This window comes from Passer montanus, unplaced genomic scaffold (assembly GCF_014805655.1).
Source record: "Passer montanus isolate IOZ18808 unplaced genomic scaffold, ASM1480565v1 scaffold20, whole genome shotgun sequence".
Lineage (NCBI taxonomy): Eukaryota > Metazoa > Chordata > Aves > Passeriformes > Passeridae > Passer > Passer montanus.
The window spans coordinates 8,203,641-8,222,336 of NW_024366592.1; the positions used below are offsets into that span (position 1 = coordinate 8,203,641).

General features: G+C 36.9%; 1 protein-coding gene across 3 annotated transcripts in view; it reads left to right on the forward strand.

Annotated features, from left to right (window-relative positions):
* GNPTAB (N-acetylglucosamine-1-phosphate transferase subunits alpha and beta) overlaps nt 1-18,331 on the forward strand; it is a 39,351-nt gene extending 21,020 nt beyond the window's left edge. The window contains exons 9-22 of one of the 3 annotated variants that reach the window (XM_039708148.1): nt 802-981; nt 1,935-2,105; nt 3,766-3,889; nt 4,612-4,815; nt 5,731-6,839; nt 7,821-8,020; nt 8,287-8,506; nt 9,540-9,653; nt 10,370-10,455; nt 11,330-11,428; nt 14,218-14,385; nt 15,889-15,979; nt 16,573-16,630; nt 17,127-18,331. In XM_039708148.1, coding sequence (XP_039564082.1) covers nt 802-981; nt 1,935-2,105; nt 3,766-3,889; nt 4,612-4,815; nt 5,731-6,839; nt 7,821-8,020; nt 8,287-8,506; nt 9,540-9,653; nt 10,370-10,455; nt 11,330-11,428; nt 14,218-14,385; nt 15,889-15,979; nt 16,573-16,620 — 2,814 coding nt within the window. In that variant the 3' untranslated portion in view covers nt 16,621-16,630; nt 17,127-18,331. Of the gene's footprint in view, nt 1-801; nt 982-1,934; nt 2,106-3,765; nt 3,890-4,611; nt 4,816-5,730; nt 6,840-7,820; nt 8,021-8,286; nt 8,507-9,539; nt 9,654-10,369; nt 10,456-10,728; nt 10,965-11,329; nt 11,429-14,217; nt 14,386-15,888; nt 15,980-16,572; nt 16,631-17,126 lie in introns of those variants that run through there. The other 2 variants (XM_039708147.1, XR_005627356.1) reach the window with 2 other exon arrangements.
* The last annotated feature ends 365 nt before the right edge of the window (nt 18,332-18,696 follow it).

Sequence of the window (18,696 nt, forward strand, 5' to 3'; positions counted from 1 at the left end):
AGAAAACTTATGTACAGTGTGTAGAATCTGAAGTGAAAATGGTAATTATTAAACATTCAACTATTTTCTTGAGTTTTCGGTTTCATTTGGGCTTTAGGAAAGTTCCTTTCAGGCAGCCTTACTTGTTGGTTTTAAGAGAGGTCATTAAGCTCTCATAAAAGTGAAAAGAAACATGTTCCAGTGTCCTAAACCTAATTTTGTTACTTAACTGATAAGTTTCTAATTGAACTGCTTTGTATTTAATAAAAATATATGGAAACATTTATCTATTTGATAATGAATATTAGGCTAAGTTCTGTTAATTTTCTCCTGCTTAAATTCTTTAAAATAATAGAGCAGGGGATAATTGAAGAGTAGCTCCATCGTGACACTTCCAGTATATCTATATTAGGTGACATTTACATATCTAATATATCTGTATTAGGTGACATATACAGCTCATGATGCAATGTAGTTCAAACTGGATTTCTGAAAGGTGATGTTACTGGTTTGAAATGCAGGAAGGGGTGGTTTTTCTGCTTCATTCTTCAAGAACTTCTTTCAGCATGGTCAGCAGACATCCTAATGACACCAAATGCTCAGCCAGTGATATCAGAACACTGTATTGTTCACCTTGATAATTTAGAAGAATATGATTCTTTATAAGAATAATATTTATTATCAATGTACTTTTTATTTCTGAATTTCTAAGTCCTGAAGTGCTTATGCACCCATATGCCGAAGCACACTGTCCTTAACCTAGCTGTATCAGAACTTTAGTGTTCTATTTAAAGTCTAAGAAAAGGTTTTTTCTTTTTGTAGTCCAAGCAGGATGAGGATGTTTCTGCCAGCCGCTTCGAGGACAACGAGGAGCTGCGCTACTCCTTGCGCTCGATAGAGAGACACGCCCCGTGGGTACGGCACATTTTCATCGTCACCAACGGGCAGATTCCTTCCTGGCTTAACCTGGATAATCCTCGCATAACTATAGTGACACATCAGGTAACATCCAACAAAACTACCACTGTGAAAGGACCAGCAAAGATATCCTGTTAGATTTGAAATCAGCTATCCTCTTGCAGCAAAAGGCTGCGTTTAGTTGGAAGAAGTGACAGCCTCTTCCCTCTCTCACTCAGGGTTTTATCATGTATGTCCTTATATTTGGGCTGAACAGATAGCTGAATATATATCAAACCTGCATTTAGTACACTCTTCCAAATATTGAGGCTTCCCATGTCTAATTTCCTTACAGAGTCTATTTATAAAAACCTAGGGAGAAGAAAATGTAATCAGAACCTATAAACAGTCTCTCAGAACCAGTAATAACCTAATAAGCTTGTGTTGAGACAGGATGGATTACAATTACTGGAACTAGGAGGATGGCTACAAAAAAAGTAGCTATGCATTCTCAAAATGTTATTTAAAATGAGAAGAGGAATCAGTCAAGCTTCCTGAATAAGTGAAACCAAATTCTCTAGTAGTATATTACAAATTGAAGAATAATTTTGGCATCTGGACATGCCATAGGAATTCTGCACAACAAAAGTGCTAAAGAGATACTTATTCAGCTTGGTCTGCTGGTGATGTTACTTGCAAAAGATGGAGCAATCCTGGGTTTTTGAATGCTGTGACAGGTTCAGTTTGCTAGAAATTTTGTGCAGCCTGAAATTATGAGAATTATAAATGTGTACACTGAGCCTGGTCCACTGCTCACTGAAAGAGGAATGTGTGAAAGTTTGTGACTTTGTGAGCAATCAGCTGCAGTTTCTTAGCTAGGCAGAAGAACTGAAAATGGTTTTGTGTGAGAAAAAAAGAGATTTTTTTTCCTTTGCTTTAATATATTTTTTCTTTCGTATCTATCCTCATGCTTGCTTTTTTTTTTTACTAGATAAGTATCAAGTATTTGTGTGCCTGACTGAAACAGTTCTTGGTTGTTGGGGATTTTCTTGTTTTAGGAAATATTTCAGAATGTGAGTCACTTGCCTACCTTCAGTTCACCAGCTATTGAAAGTCATATTCATCGTATCAGTGGCCTTTCTCAGAAGTTTATTTATCTCAATGATGATGTTATGTTTGGGAAGGATGTTTGGCCTGATGATTTTTACAGTCACTCTAAAGGTCAAAAGGTAAGCCATTATGATATTTTAGCAGAAGTAGAATTTCTCTATTCTATTGATAAAAGTCAAAGGAATGCTGCTTTGAAAGGGAGAGCACTAACTCCTCCTTTTATTTCTAAAGTTCATTGTTCTTAACTAGAGAACTGTTGGCTGAGGTTTAGGGTGAGGAAGGCTCTTCTCTGTATTCATATGTATGCTGTGTTTGTAGGATTACCTTTTCATGTTCACTTCTACGTTAGGGTGGTTATAGTGGTTCCTCTGTCAGGATTCACTTCCGTTTCAGTGTTATTCTCTAATGCTCTTACTTCCTGTCACAGCACTGGTAAGACTAATGTGGTGTTTGGCAGTTGCCAGTCTTCCTTCCTTGCAATTTTGGGGGTTTTTTTGTGGGAAATACTCTAAACAAGCAAGAATTGTCTTCTCTGTGGGAACACTGAGGTCAGATGACATTTGAACTGTTCCTAATATCAAAGTTTACCATTAATTGCCTCTGTTTTAGACACCCATAATATCTTTGCCCAGTTTGTGTATAATCATATATATATAATTGTTTGCTAAAATAATACATATTGTTCCAGGTTTATGAATGCAAAGTAATTTAGTCTTTCAACAAACCCATTATCAACAACTGGGTTTTAAGCAAGGAAAGCAGGCTGAAGAAACATTAGCAATAATTATGCATAAACACTCTGGCTGCCAGCAGGGTTTTCATCCATTAGCTTGATCTACAAGAGTGACATGGAGGAAAAAACTGAGGATTTATGCATTATTCTTTCTATTAAAGCAGTGTATTCACAAGGCACCAGAGACCAATGAATTAAACATTTTATGGAGGCAGATGTGCACACTTGCACACAAAAACAGAAGGGTTGGGCAAAAATAGTTTAAGCTACATTAAAATAACTGTTTCAGTACCTGGGGATGTTAGGAGGCTTTTAGTTGCTTTAAATCTCTAAGGATGGAGGCATATAACTGCAAAACCATATTGTTACAGCATTTGTGCTGTTCTTTAGTCACCCATCCCAGTTATGATGATGAAGTCGCCTTAGGTGCAGTGTTGTTTGTGATAATCCAATCAGCAAGTGTTACTGTAGGAAAATGTGCTGCTAAAATCTTGAAACAATAAAGTCTAAAAGAAAATGTGTGGGGTTTTTTATGCTCCTCAGTTGAAAGAACACAGACATGCACACTTTTTTTTATCCTGCTGGTTCTTAGGATTATTTAAGTCAGAGAGGATGAGATGCTTCAGGGATTATGTTCAACATGTGCTGCTTATCTCATGACTGGTTAGTAATGAAGAAACATTTTGAATCAGGAGAATGAGTGAACTGCAGAGCTATTTTAGAGTTTCAGTTCACCCTTCTTATCTGACAAAAGAAAATATATTCATTTTAATTGGAATATGGTTTGCAGAAGTAGATTTGGGAAGTTCTACTTTCCATTTTTGCCTGTTGCTGCTTTGTTGTATGGCCTCGGGTGTTCTTCCTTCCCTTTGAAAGGGATAACATTTACTTCATAGACAATAGGGTTTAAATTCTATTTGCCAAGTTCTGTGAAATCTTAAGGCACTGCACACAGGGAGACATTATTGTAAGTCTCCATATTCAAAGAAACAAGCCCAGTTGACTTCTGTTTGCCAGTCCTTGTCTCAGACTTAATGTTGTTTCAGGTGTACTTGACTTGGCCTGTGCCAAACTGTGCCGAGGGATGTCCTGGCTCATGGATTAAAGATGGTTACTGTGATAAAGCCTGTAATAACTCAGCATGTGATTGGGATGGAGGTGATTGTATCGGTAAGACAGCAATGTTGAATTTAGGAAAAGTGAGCTGTTTGTTTTTCCTTACAGGAACAATTCTGTAATTTGTCTTTTTCATATAACTGCGGTATTTGCCTTCTTTAGTAATAAAAAAAACTTGACTTAGACATTAAAACCTTATTTCTTGCAAACTACAAATTTTTATGGAAAATTACAGGAAATAATAGGGCATAGGATAACCTTTCTTTAGATATCAAGTTTGACTAGCTGAATGAATAAGTTTTGAAATTTAAATTATTATATATTAATATACAGTATTATATGCTTGGACTCATAATCCATATAATGGATTGTGACGCTGCACTATTTGTTCCTAGATCAAGTTTTCAGGACTGCAGTGAAATAAAACAAAGTGGTACTTCTGGATTGAGGAAGGGATGCCTTTCTAGGAGACTGCAAAGTCAAGACTGCAAGCACAAAGAATAGTAAATCAGTTTTCTGCCTGCATTTTTGAAGTTAAGACAAAATATGTTGGCACTTTGGATAAACTTTTCACTTGATTCCTAAGCTTCTATAGTGAGTGTAAAATCTACAGGATGCACAAACTCTCAGAAGTCCAGTCAGGACTTGCTCCTTTTTGATTTCATTGATGACTGTTTAGTCTTTAGTCTAGCTTTAACATGGTGGCCTTAATGTGCCTTTCTTCAGTTATTTGAAATTCTTACTTCTGGTGGGTTTGTTTTTTTCTCTTTTCCTAGGTAACAGTGGGGGTAATCGCTATGTTGCTGGTGGAGGTGCAGTTGGAGGTATTGGCAATGGCCCACCATGGCAGTTTGGAGCAGGAATAAGTGGTGTTTCATACTGTAACCAAGGCTGTGCTAATTCCTGGCTAGCAGACAAATTCTGTGACCAGGCCTGCAACGTCCTCTCATGTGGATTTGATGCTGGTGACTGTGGCCAGGGTATGTAAAAAGCATTGCTGATGAACTTCCTGTGGGGATTCTCTTGAACTGGCTGACCTTTCCTGGTTCATCATTACTCTCAGACTGAGCTGAGATGTCCTGTACAAGCATCTTTACCTGACTAAGGACAGTTGAATTGATGATGCCTGTAGCAGTTAAGAAGTTTCAAGAACCTCTCTGATGCTGACAGTGTGAGTTCAAGTCCTGCTCTGGGCTCTTGCCAAAGACTGCTTTCAGTCACAAATGAACTTCATCTGGATATGAAAGATTAGCAAGGAGTGAATAAAGTGATGTAAAGTGTTGTCTGGTATACGCAGGAGAAGATTTTTCCCTTTTGGAAGAGCAGAGGCTCCCCCTGCATTTCAGCTGGGACAAATGTGTTTCTGGTGATTGTATTGCTAGCAGTGAGGTTTTGTTCATCTAGGAGGTGACAGATAATCTGTGTTCTGCTGTGGGAGGGAGAAGTTCCTTTCAGCCTGTCTAGTTTTGAAAATTTCAATTCAAGATGCAGCACTGTAGCAGTGAACTCCAGCTGTTGTAACATTACTGTCCTAAAATGTGGCAAAAATGTAATAGGGGCAAGTTGCTTATGACTGATACAGAATTTTAAGTGACGTGATAATAAGACATTTAGGCTCTTCAGGTAGAGGTTGAAAGAGTGATTAATTATATGGGCTTTTAGCATGGGAATATCTGGTAGCATTATATATCTGAGTATGTTCTATTCATCCATTACTGAAGATAAGTGAGCAAGAAGCTGGAAACTAGAGTAAGTGTTCTTCCACAAAGCTGTCTCCCTGCTAATATAGTGACTGTAGCTGGGCATATTACTGTTAAAAAAAAAGAGTGAAAGATAAATGTTATGCTGAAAATTGACAGAAATTTGTTTTGTTTCTTGTTTGTTTTTTTTTCCAGATCACTTTGAAGAGATGTACAAGGTGATGCTTCAGCTTAATCAGACCTACTATGTTATTCCCAAAGGTGAATGTCTGCCCTACTTCAGCTTCAGTGAAATAGCCAAGAAAGGAATTGAGGGTTCATACAGTGATAATCCAATTATCCGACATGCTTCAGTTGCTAACAAATGGAAAACTATCCACCTAATCATGCATAGTGGCATGAACACAACTGTGATCTATTTTAACCTTACATTCCTAAATAAAAATGATGAAGAGTTTAAAATGCAAATAGCTGTTGAAGTTGATACTAGGGAGGAACCAAAACAAAACACAACTTCCATGCAAAAATCTGACTCTGATTTTAAAAGTGTAACTTCAGTACCAGAAGCTGAAATGATATTTGAGGATATTCCAGAAGAAAAACGCTTTCCAAGAGTCAGGAGACGTAGAAATGGCACAAAAGAGAGTGTACCTGAAGAGTTGATAATCCCATCAGTAAATGTGTCTCTTCTTCCTGAAGATGTTCAATCAGAGCTGCAGAAACTGGATGTAAAACTACTAAATGGTGATATAACTCAGAAAGGATATAACCTATCCAAGGCTGCTCTCCTGAGACCTTTCCACTTTTTAAGCACAGTAAGGAGTATTGTAGGCCTGGAAAAAAAGGTCGTGCATAATCATTCAGAAGATCAGAAGAACCAGAGCAGCTGGGAGAAGCCTAATAAAGATGTAAATGATGGCAAAATAAAAAGAGTAAAAGCAAAGGAAGAAGTTGCTTCAAGGCTTATGGGAGCAAAAGGGACTGTTGTGACAATGAGCACAAATAAACATATTTATAAAGTACAGCCTCAGGCCACACTTCCCTCCCAGAGCATGGGGAAGAAAAATGAAACTCGAGAAAAAGTATTGAATGCACTCATATTAAGGGAAACACAGAAATCAAAACATACTGGGAATTTTGATCCTGGAGAAGACACACAGGGGATGGAAGGAATAAAAGAGCATGAGCAGGTGGATGCAAATATGAAGGAGGGGCTAGTAGGAAGAAAATTACAGTCTTATGCTGGAAGTTACCAGGGCTCTTTGCCATGGGAGAAAAAGAAGTATTTCAAAGACCTTCTTGATGTGAGTATCTTATTGTCATTCCTTACTGGAATAGTTGCATCTTTCTGCATTTATTGGAATATTGTTAATATGATTTATACATTTGAAATGTGGTTTGCCTTTGCGGCAAATGCTGGGATTTTTTTTTTTTGAAAGATGCTTTTCACATAAAATGTGACTTGTTTATGATCTGAGCCTCTTTTAGCTAAGTGGTCAAAGCCAAATAACTATTTTTGTTCTCTTTCTACTACCTTTTCTTGGTCAAATTTCATTTTTTGTTTGCTGTATGTTGTCACAGGGCTATTGCTCAGACACATAGCACTATAACAGAAAGTTAAATTTTGTTTTTAAATTGTGGATTCAGTTTATGTTTAAAAAATACAGAAAATGGGTAGATTGATAAATAATTAAATTCTAAAAGTTAAATTTCAAGGAATCTGCTTATCTAGATTGTGTCAAGAAAATGTATAGGAAATTTCCTCTGCTTCCATCCAAAGCATTTTGGCAGTTGTGAAAAGATCTAGAGGATACTTTCCTTCAGTTGGTCACAACTGCTTTGTCCTATTTCAAATAGAAAAGGACTATGTTTTAAAAAGACTCTCTCTATTGATCTGAGATTGAATTCTGCATGAAGAATCTTTATATTCATGGGATTTCAGTTTATCAAATATGGATGAATAATCTGAAAAAAAGGCAGTATTACAAATAAATCTAATGACAAATAAGGCCCTAAGTGTGTGTGAGGGGTCAGAGCACAAATATTAAGGAAGCCTTTTATAGAGTAGTTTACCTCAAAGTATGAAAGCTTTAAGGAAAAGTTTGTTCTATTTCTTTTTAAAGGAAGGTCTAACAAATATGAAGAAAAATATTAAAAAGTTCTCTTTCCAATTGCAGATATGGAAAGAGTTGGCAGCTGGCTAAAATATCATTTTTCCTGCATGTCTAGTGTTTTCTGACTTTTTCAGTAACATAACCTAGATTTATGCCTGTCCTGCTCTTTAGGAAGAAGAGTCATTACTCAAACAAATGTCGTACTTTACTGAAGGTAAACACTTCAGAAGGCAGCTGAAAGATACATTTGCTGATTCTCTTCGATATGTAAATAAGCTGTTAAACAGCAAGTTTGGATTTACATCTCGTAAAGTCCCTGCTCATATGCCTCACATGATTGACCGTACTGTTATGCAAGAGCTCCAGGATATGTGAGTGTGGTTTTGCTTGGAATTATGTAAAACTGTGTGAAATCCTACCTTTCTCTTGCTTTGCTGTAGTCATTTTCAGTGTATTAATGGCTACTCATAAAAATTATATTTTGGAAAAGGAAATAAGAAATTTATTACAACATGAGAGTTGGGATACAATAAGATTTTTGAGGCACTTTCAAAATTCTGGATAATAATTTATTTTTAGTTAAGGAATGTTTTCTTCAAGAAATTAGGGTGCTAAATGAGTTTTCGTTCTTATCTAGGTTTCCTGAGGAGTTTGACAAGACATCATTTCACAAAGTGCGTCACTCTGAAGATATGCAGTTTGCTTTTTCATATTTCTACTATCTTATGAGTGCAGTTCAGCCACTGAACATTTCTCAGATCTTTGATGAGGTTGATACAGACCAGTCAGGCATCTTGTCAGACCGAGAGATTCGCACACTGGCCACCAGGATCCATGAACTGCCATTAAGTTTGCAGGTACTCTTTCCTTGCTGATTAACTTTTAGAACAACTTCAGTTTTAAAGTCCAAAATGATTAAAATAAAACAAGTCGAATATTATCCTTGCTTGTAGCGTCAGTAACATTTGGCAATTTTTAAATATTACCTGGAAAATACGGCATTGTGTTCTAATTATCATTGTTTGGTTGTTTTTTCTGTGGAGTCTGTGATTAAACTGAGTTCTGGCAGCTTCAGAAAAATGGCTCACTGCTGTCTGAGTTTAAGAAAAGAGTATGAGTTTCTCCAAAACGAAGTTCACTGCCAAAGTTCCTGCTGTGCTCCTACTGTAGTTTTTGCACATAGTAAAAGATAGTTCTTGCCCTGAGGAAATTGTGGCCTAAAGAAAGAACTGACAAAAAGGATAGCAAGGAAGTCATACTAGTAAATTGTATGGATAATGTACATGCTTCTGTTCTTTTAGCAACCTCATAAACAGACATGGTTTTTGTAGGACTTGCATTCTTAAACATACAGGTAGAGAAGAAAGTGTGCTGTTTTTTTTTTACAGAGAGGAAATTACACAAACCAATGAAACAATTTGTTTGTGATACAGGGCTCAAAATCGTTGGCGTAGTCAGAACACAACCCTGCTTTAGTGCATTCCTGGCCTGTACCTTTATCAGAAAATCTTCCTGTCCTTGCAGTTAACTCTTCTGTTTGTTTGCTTGATTTGGGATTTAATGTGCCAGTGTTGATTTGGGAACTCTGTACTGTCCTGAAATTTTTAGTAAAGGTGTGCTGTTAATTTTAATGAAAATGACATTGTCATATCTTACCTGGTCTCAATTAAACTCTGTACTGAGCATTTGCTTTACTTCATAGAGAGTCCCACTGACTTAGCAGTTACTGAAATGGGGTCTGCTGAGTATTAGGTCATCTTCTGTGGACAGTAGCATGGGAACTTATGTAGTTAACATTAAATGCATTTGTGCACCCATACATTTAGAACTATGTCAGTGAGAAAATCAGTAGGATTTTAAATGGTTTTTTTCCCCCTTTCTTTCTGTTAGGATTTGACGGGTCTAGAACAAATGCTAATAAATTGCTCTAAGGCTCTCCCTGCCAACATCACTCAGATTCACGTTATTCCTCCAACTCAGGAAGCATATTATGATCCAAATCTGGTAAGAAACGTTGATCTTAAAAGATGCTTATTTTCTTTCCTGAGTATGTATTTACTTTACTTTAAAAGCTGGTTTGAGTTCTAGAAGGAAATTATTTACAGAAATTACTACGTTGTATGTACATTAAGTAAGTGTTACAAAATGGAAATTTTATAGGCTGCTTCCTTACTTACTAACCCTTAATTTTCTTTAAAAGCAAAGAAAAGCTGAGATTTAGGATGTTATTATAAGTGAGATTTAAAAAGTTATCCTTGTTAAGAAAATTTTCTGTTGCCAACCAAAAAGACAGTAAGCCCAATACCTCTCTAACTAGAACTTCCTGATAAGTCTTTATCTGAATTATAACCCATGTATTCATAAAACACTCTAAAATCCAAAAATCTCTGTTGTAAAGAGATTGCCTGGCCAGTTTTACTGGTGGCCTTTGTCAGAGAAATATCTGACAGCTGTCAAGTTAGTTAGAATTTTTGAGTATTTTACTATGGATAAAGTTGCAATGTCTTTGCCAAAAATAATATGTAAAATAGGAAACTGTGATGTTATGCACCAGTATTTTTTTTCCCCTCCACAGCTGATAAAAAAGCTATTGCTTTTGACTCCAGGAGAGTAACGTATGCAAGCCACTCTAGCTGTAATACAAGTTTTCTGACAAAGTGCACCTTTATAACACTCTGTAATCTTCAGTAACCCATGATCTAAACAGTGTTTTCTTCCAGCCTCCAGTAACCAAAAACCTAGTGACTAATTGCAAACCTGTGACTGACAGGATTCGTAAGGCTTACAAGGATAAAAACAAATACAGGTATGTTGTGGCAGTCCTGTGAAAAGAGATGCTTAGTGTTGTAAAGCCACAGGAGAAGGGATACATACACACATAAACCAAGATTGCTTGTGTGTGCTAACAAGTCTTAGCTCAGCTTATTTTAACAGTGGAACTAAAGAAACATACTGTTGTTAACTTATGTATGTTTCATTGTGCAGAGTGATTTGGGTTTTTTCATAGTTTGCTTAGTGGACTAAATTCTTCCATGTTACTTCTGTCATGTTGAGCCATTTCCTCATTTTTGTTGTACAGCAGTAGGCCAGAGTATGTTTGGATGGCTAGAGAGTGAGTACAGTTCAAGTGGCATATCAAGAAGGAAACAGCCTTCCTGTACCTAGAAGTTGTAAATAATTCATCCTTCCGTCTACTGAAGCTTAAAAAAAAAGAAAAGAACAAAAAAAAGCATTTTAGTTTTAACCACCTTGAATGTTTCCTGTGAGATGGAGGAGTGACAGTGGTGTGAGCTTTGTACGTGGAGGAGGTCTCAGGTGAGACTTGAAGAAGCCTTCAGGATACTTTCTTATATTAAGATAAGCGAAGTGAAAAATATAAGTGTGGTATCTACCACTAGTAAGACTGTTTATCTGGAGCCAAATTATATGCTTTCTCTTAGAATTCAGATCTATGATTGATAGGTAACCACCTATCTAATAAATCTACAGAGAAGTGGTTCTGTGCAAGAGCATTAGCTGAAAAATTTAAATGTATCGATAGAAAGCAAATGGCAGATTTTAACGAAGGTTGGCCAGTCAGGTTAGAAATGTTGCTCAATAATGTTAAATATAAGATTGATGTTTATCGAACCAGACTTTAGGCTGTTTTATTAATGTATAATTATTATTTGAACAATAAGGTTTGAAATCATGGGAGAAGAGGAAATTGCCTTCAAAATGATTCGCACAAATGTTTCTCACGTAGTTGGTCAGCTGGATGACATACGAAAAAATCCCAGGTATCCTGTTTTGTGATTTGTGTGAAGTTGTGAGATGGTTTTAATTTTCTGATTTGACTCTTTAAGCTCTCTTTTGTATTTAAAAGATAATTTATTGTATTTCTAAACTGTGTGTTACAGGATATCACAAATTTGAACCAAAAGTACTTCTGATTTTTTTCTGTTTGACTGAAGATGACTAATCTCTCTCTTATGCCAGGGGCTATCTCAATAATTTGTTACAGTTTTATTTACCTAACATCTTTGAAAACTTAGAAACTTCAGCTATTTTTGAAGCTTTCATTTTTGCCATTCTAGAGGGCATACAGTTTATATTGCAGGCAATTTTATTTTAAAGGAAGAACTTTCTGACTTGCTTTATGCAGGTATTTTATACTAGCAATTAGGTGTGGATTTTTTTTTGTTACTAAATCAGTTTTGCATGTTCATTGTGCTTTCAAGCTCTTTTACTACATGGAAAGAATCTTACTTCTGTGTTCAGAAAACCAGAGTTTTCTGCCAGTTTAATGAGTTTGGCTGCAAGAAGAGGTCTGACAAGTGTCAAAAGGCAGAGCAAGGAGGAAAGTAGAACCAGGTACCTTGGGCCAGGGAAAGTGAAGCCTCCTCTTTTGGTCACAGAAAGCTGTTGGGTAATCTCAGCTACCTGTAAAGATGTAGCATAATTTGTATTTGTGGATAAAGAGTAGATTTCTACTTTCCTCTCAACATTTTTGCTGGGTTATTTATTCAGAAAGGGAAATGCTAGTCTTGAGGCATTTTACAGCTGAAAGTGGTTTGTATCTATTGCTATTCCTTCAAAGAGTCCCTTCTGGCTACATAACTCCTGCATTCCAGTAGCCACAATGATCTATTTTCAAAGAAAAGTAGGCAGTGCTCTAGCTCATCCTGCTGCTTTCTTTTCCTTCTCTGTTGCTTAATCTGCTGGCTACAAGTTGTTTTTTTTTAAATTAGGCGTGATTTCAAGTCTTGTTAGGCTCTGAGAGGCCTGAGTAACATAAGTTTCTCACCTTCAGTGTTCACAAAGTGAGAAGGAGTCGATTACCTGGGCCCTGTTCCTGCAAAGAACAGTGCAGTACTGCACTTGTTAACAAAGGAGAACTGGCACAGTTATGTAGGCATGCCATTTCCTTCTCTTTGCTATGTTTTACTTGCACACAAACCAGTAATTATAACCAGTCTCTAAAAGCAGGTTTTTAGTGCTTGTCTTGGAATGAACTAGAAGTGTCATTCACTTACTGATCTCCCAGGAATGTTTGGTTTACACCCTTAAGGCAAAGTGAGCATTAATTCTCTAGGCAGGAATTCTGGAATATCTAAAGAAATATGTTTGGTTCCTTTTGGATGAATTTAAACAGTCTTTCCATTAGAAATGGGTTAATATCCTCATCAATCCTGTACTTTGCTGTGTGCAGCAATCTCTGTCTGTAAGCTGTATCTCTTTTCCATGAAGCTAAACAGGAATATACACTCTAGGAATACAGCTACTGCATTCCCAGGGCTAATGAGCTGCCAGTCCAAGGAACAAGGTCAGGGATAGTCCAGAGTTAACTCCCAAAATGCTTAGAGTCTAGCCATGATTGCCATAACCAGCTGCCATGCATAGTATTACTTGATACAGCAGATACAGCCTGCTTGCTTTTGGAGAGCCATATTTTATCTTCTCAGATGTGGCAATTTGAATGCCTGGTTATGCCCTGCACGTAAATTGTCTAGAGCAAGGTTACCAATTATGCCAGATGCAGTACCTTGCCTTTCCATGCTAATTCCCTGTGTGGGCTGATAGACAAACTCCAGAGCTCTGCTTATTTCCAGATTCCTGTAGAAGTCTGAACTTTGCTCTCTGGGGGAGCACACCATACTATAGAGAATACAGCTGACCAGAACTGCTTATTTACAAAGGTTAGCAGTGACAAGGCATATGTCATCAGATATGATTTCTGCCTCCGGGGAAAATGTAGGGTCTTGTATCTCACAATATAAATAAAGCACGTAGCCTTGCCCAAATGTGGGAAGGGGAATTTTTGTTGTCAAGCACCAGGTCAGAGTGGCCAAGAGTACATAGCAGTCTAGCACTAGCTACTGCTTTAGTTTCAGTTATTTGCAGTAATTTATTTCCGTGTTTTTTACATGAGAAATAGCTGTCTTCAAGAGGCATTATTGGGAGCATGCTTATTTGGTCACAGTGATTTTAATGTAAATTGTATCCAAATTGTTGGTTTTTTGTATTTTGGTTGGTTATACAAATCTAGCTTTGAGTCTATGATTTGACAGATCAATTTATATGATGTTCTCAGTAAACCAAAGCTTAGGGACCAAGCTTTGCCCTCTCTTCTATGATCTAATATATTTATGTTGATTTTCTCTAAAGAATTCATGCACATTAAAATATTAATAATTTAATGTTTCCCTCCTACAGTGAAGCTGACTTTGTTTTTTATCATTTTTGAATGATAATTCAAAAGTATAAAAATCCTTACCCAGATGGTAATGCTTTGTTCAGTGGGCTCTGGGATGATGCACACTCTAGTGCCCATTAGATGGCAGCATTACATAACTAGAAATGTGGCCTGTCACTGGGTTCTTCTGAGGTTTTGACTTGCTGTCAATCCTACTGCTCTTAGAATTAAAATAAAATTAATTTTAAATAATGCAACAATAAAAAATATGTCTGTTTTTAAAATGATACAGTTTCAATTTTGTTTTAAAGGCTTATGTTTGTGTTATTGGTTTGGCAATATCTTTCCCGTATTATCAAGGAAATATTCTAACAATGTCATCTTGTTTCCTAGAAAATTTGTTTGCCTAAATGACAACATTGATCACAATCATAAGGATGCACAAACAGTGAAAGCAGTGCTTAGAGATTTTTATGAGTCCATGTTTCCCATCCCTTCCCAATTTGAACTGCCAAGAGAATATCGGAATCGTTTCCTTCACATGCATGAACTCCAAGAATGGTATGTTCCACAAGTTCTTTTCAAGTTCCTGTAGTGCAGTAATATATAATTACCTAAGATACTACTAACAAACTGGTTTTCCCCCAGTATTGTTATGAAAGAGTCAACAGTTAAAATAGTGTGGTGAGATTTGAATTGAATAAAATATGAAGTCTGCAGGATTTGGGTTTTTCCAGTGCTTAAATAGTCATCAGTATTTTATCAGTTGTTCCTAACCTGTTGCAAACAAAAGCTGTTGGTTTGTTCTTTTTTTTTTTTTTTTAATACAACAGGAATTCTAGCTTTCTTTAAACTTAAAAAAAACCACCACTATTGCGTTTCTAAGTGATTTTTTTCAATCTGTCACATAGCAATAACCATCTGGATAAAAATCAGAAAAGAAATATGAGTGTCTCATTTTTGTATAATATGTGAAATTTGTGTGTTTATCGTTTGCCATTTCATAAATAACAACTGGAGAAATTGGAGTAGTTGACTTGAGAAGACAAGGAAAACATTGACAGATACAGTGACAAAAATGACACAAGACTAATATAAGTAAACCTGTTGCTGGTCAGCAAATCACGAGAAATAGCTGTTAAAAAGAAAATAGAAAGCATTGGAGGAACTCCAGAAGGAATCAGAAGGATTGTGGGCGTGATTGTAGTGCTACAAGACCAGCTGTACTAATGGTGGAGGGAGCAGGGGCCAAACCCATTTAGCTTTAGAAATTTGTGCTGGAGGAGGAAACAGTGTTGGCTCCCTTTAGAGACCCTCCGTCAAGTCTTTTTGTAGTTTCAAAAAGACACTTTATTTTGTCTTGTTTGTAGCCAAAGACGATTCTACTAGGGTGCGTTAAGGCAGATTAAAATGCTGGTGGAAATCAAAGTATTTTCAGAATCACAGGACAGCCTAGGTTGGCAGGGACCTCGAAAGATCATCTGGTCCAACATTTCATGGAAAAGGTACTTTGATGAATCTCCTGCCAGCTCTCAAATATCCTGTCTACAGGTATATAACTGTAGCACATGAGGGAATTGCAGTATGGTCAAAAAGGATATAGTGTGACTGCAAAATCACGGTTGCCACAAGTAGATGTGGCATTTGGGGATGTAGTTTAGGCCAGGACTTGGCAGTGTTAGCTTAACAGTTAGACTCAATCTTTGAGGTCTTTTCTAACCTGAAAGATCCCATGATCTAGAACTCTGAGCAGTCATATCTTGGAAGCTTCCAGTGATGCAGACTCTACCCTGTCCGTGGGGAGACTGCTCCAGAAATGATTATTTTGACTGTAAGAAAGATTTCCTCATATCAAGATGAAACCTCTCCCAGTCCAACTTGTAGCTGTTGCCCCTTGTCCTCTCTATGTGGCTCTTTGTGAAGAGAGACCCTATGTCCTCTTTTTAGTAACCGTTTAAAAACTGGAAAAAAAAACAACTTTCTTTGCATGTATTGTGGAAACTCTTTAAATATTTGCGTTTATGATATATGAAGCTGTTTTTCTGTTTCCTTCTTTTTGTCCAGGAGGGCATATAGAGACAAGCTCAAATTCTGGACCCACTGTGTTCTAATAACACTTATTTTATTTACAGTCATCTCATTTTTTGCTGAACAGGTAAAGTTAATGTCTTCTTATCAAATATGTATAACACTTAACAGATTGTAGAATCTTCAGGGTAACATTGGATAGATTTTTAAATAGGTTTTGAAGAGTAGATAGGATTTTTCCTTCATAAAAGAAGTAACGATGTTACGTGAGTGATGAATAGGTTGCTTTAATTTTTAAGTCACCATGTTGAGATTCCTTGAAAACAGAGTCATATGGGGAGAAGGAGAGTGGCACCTTCTTAGGTGCATTGTGACAGTAAAGTCCATCACCAGTGTACTAAATTTGGATGCTCAAATTCAGTAATTGTTTTTGAAATTCTTGGTCAGTTAACACAGATATTGGTACAAGTGTATAGTAAGTTAAGAGGAAGAAAAATTAGTCCAGAAGAGCATCTTAAGTTGCTTAAAGGCCTTATCAAAATCTCTTCCCTAAGTAATTGATTGCAAAGACTCCTACTGAATTCAAAAGGTTTTGAACCTGACTAAAGGGAAAAAACACCCTTGACTTCTGCAAGCTTAAAATGGCTTTCTTGAGCATGATTAGTCCTGCTAAACTCAGAGGGAGTCAATGGAACAAATCATATGGGTAATTCTTTGCAGGTTGGGGCCTTAAGTAACACTTTCCGTGGTCTGATGAAGAGGGTGTAATTCTTGAAAGGTTGGCTTTTGATTATTATTTTTTTCTCACCTGTAACTTCTGCATGATTCTTTCCCTTGATTTTCAGCCTTTTTGATATATTAGAAAACTCCATTAGTAACTTGGTTTTGGAAGGTGATACTCAAGTCAGTGGTACAGTTAGGAATCTAAATACCATTTGAAGATGCCAGCTTTGTGCTGATCTTTTAAAAATAGAATGTAGCCGGGTGATAATTTAAATACACAAATTACCTTTAAAATAATCAGAATAAAGGCATGGTGTACTTTTTCACTTTCTGCTTGTATTCTGATTATTGAGAAGTCTGGTGGAAATGTGCACATCCAATAGATGAATTGGAGTAAAAAATGCCTTTGTGGTATAATCAGAAAAAAAAGTACAGTACTGAGTATTTACCTTGGGTGGTAGAGATCTGATAGTGTCTAGGATGAAAAGCTGACCAGCTGTGGACCTTTAGCCCAGCATAAAATACATATTGTATTTTTTTTCTCTCCTCAGCTAATTGCACTTAAACGAAAGATTTTTCCAAGGAGAAGGATCCAAAAAGAAGTTGGTCATGAACGAATCAAAGTGTAGAAGAGCTTTATTTTGGAGATCAGTCTACCTCAAGCTGTGATTAAGCATTTTAAATGTCTCTTTCATACGTGTCTTTTCTGGTTTGCTGTTTAACTACGTTGATATGAAGAAAAAAAATCATGCACCTACATTCGAATCTCTGCAGTACTCTTCATGGTATAAAAGCTGCTGGAGCTGTGACAATGCAAAATAACAACAAATAATTGCAGGACACCTGTACATAGGCAGTTTTCAACAGATCTTACTTTACAACTCTTAGTTCATGGCCACGTTATCCTTTTTTATAAAAAGGGTTACCTAAATAAATGTAACTGCATTTATTGCAGTGGATGTTGCCAACTAGGTAAAATGTTGGAAGGAAAAGTTGTTTGGGATCAGCGTAAGAAGTCCTTGATCTTGCATTCCAAAGCATTTTGCAAATTTCTGTCATTACTGCTTTTTTTAGCCTTCTGGGGAAAATGGAGAATTATGTAACTTGTCATTTAAATTTAGAATACATTTATAGTTGTTGACATTGTTTAAAGCACAGTGACAGTTCATCTCCCTATTTGTAGTGTATAATTGGGATTTGAAAGAAAGGTATGCTCCTAAAAAATTACACACTAACAACATCTAATGGTTTCTTTGAAAGATGTTTTATATCTGTTGTTTATATAGTCCAAAGAATGCACAAAAGAAATGGTGTTATTTCTTGGCTTGATTACAAAGAGAGGTTGTAATCAAAGGAAAATGATCAAGGTAAAATATTTTACAAGCATTGTAAATCAAAAAGCAAAAGTGCCTCTATATGAATGAGTAACAAACTGTTTCAAAGTAGAAATGTATGGGGAGCAGTGTTTCACTTCATAAAACAATATTTGTACTGACATACAAAGCTGTGATGTTTTTAAATTTCACAGGGTTTGGCCCTGTATTTTGCCGAGATTTCGGAGTAGTGTGGTTTTATGTGGGAAAGGGTACTGAATCTTTTCAAGCAGAAATTTTTGGTGGTGTATCTTCACTTAATTGTATTAGCAGTACTCAAAAAGCATTAATTTTTGTAATCGGATGATGTACAAAATGTATGTGCATATGTATTGTAAGATACTTGGCTTGCTTTGAAATTAACTAAAACGCGATGAAAGTTTTGTCTGCCGTTTCTGTTTCAAAGTCAACCAAAGCTCACACATCTTGGTAAATTAGCCAGAAGTCTGTATGAATATTTACATCAAAATTTCTTATTTTTTCCGATAAAAACCTTGCAGCTTTAATAGTAATTTGAAGCACGGCTCCGTTCTCACAGCGGGATGAAGCTGTCGAGCAGCGTGAGGCTCCGCGGGCGGTGCCCGGCCCCGCTCCTGAGGGCGGCGGTGCCGCGGCCCCGCTACTCCCGTTCTCGCTCCCGCCCTTTCCCGGCGGCGGGAAGCGCTGAGGGGCGGCGGCGTGAGGGCTGCCCGGGGCCCCGGGGCTTTGGGGTTCCCTCCGCTGCTGCCATGCGGCCCCGCTGCTCCCG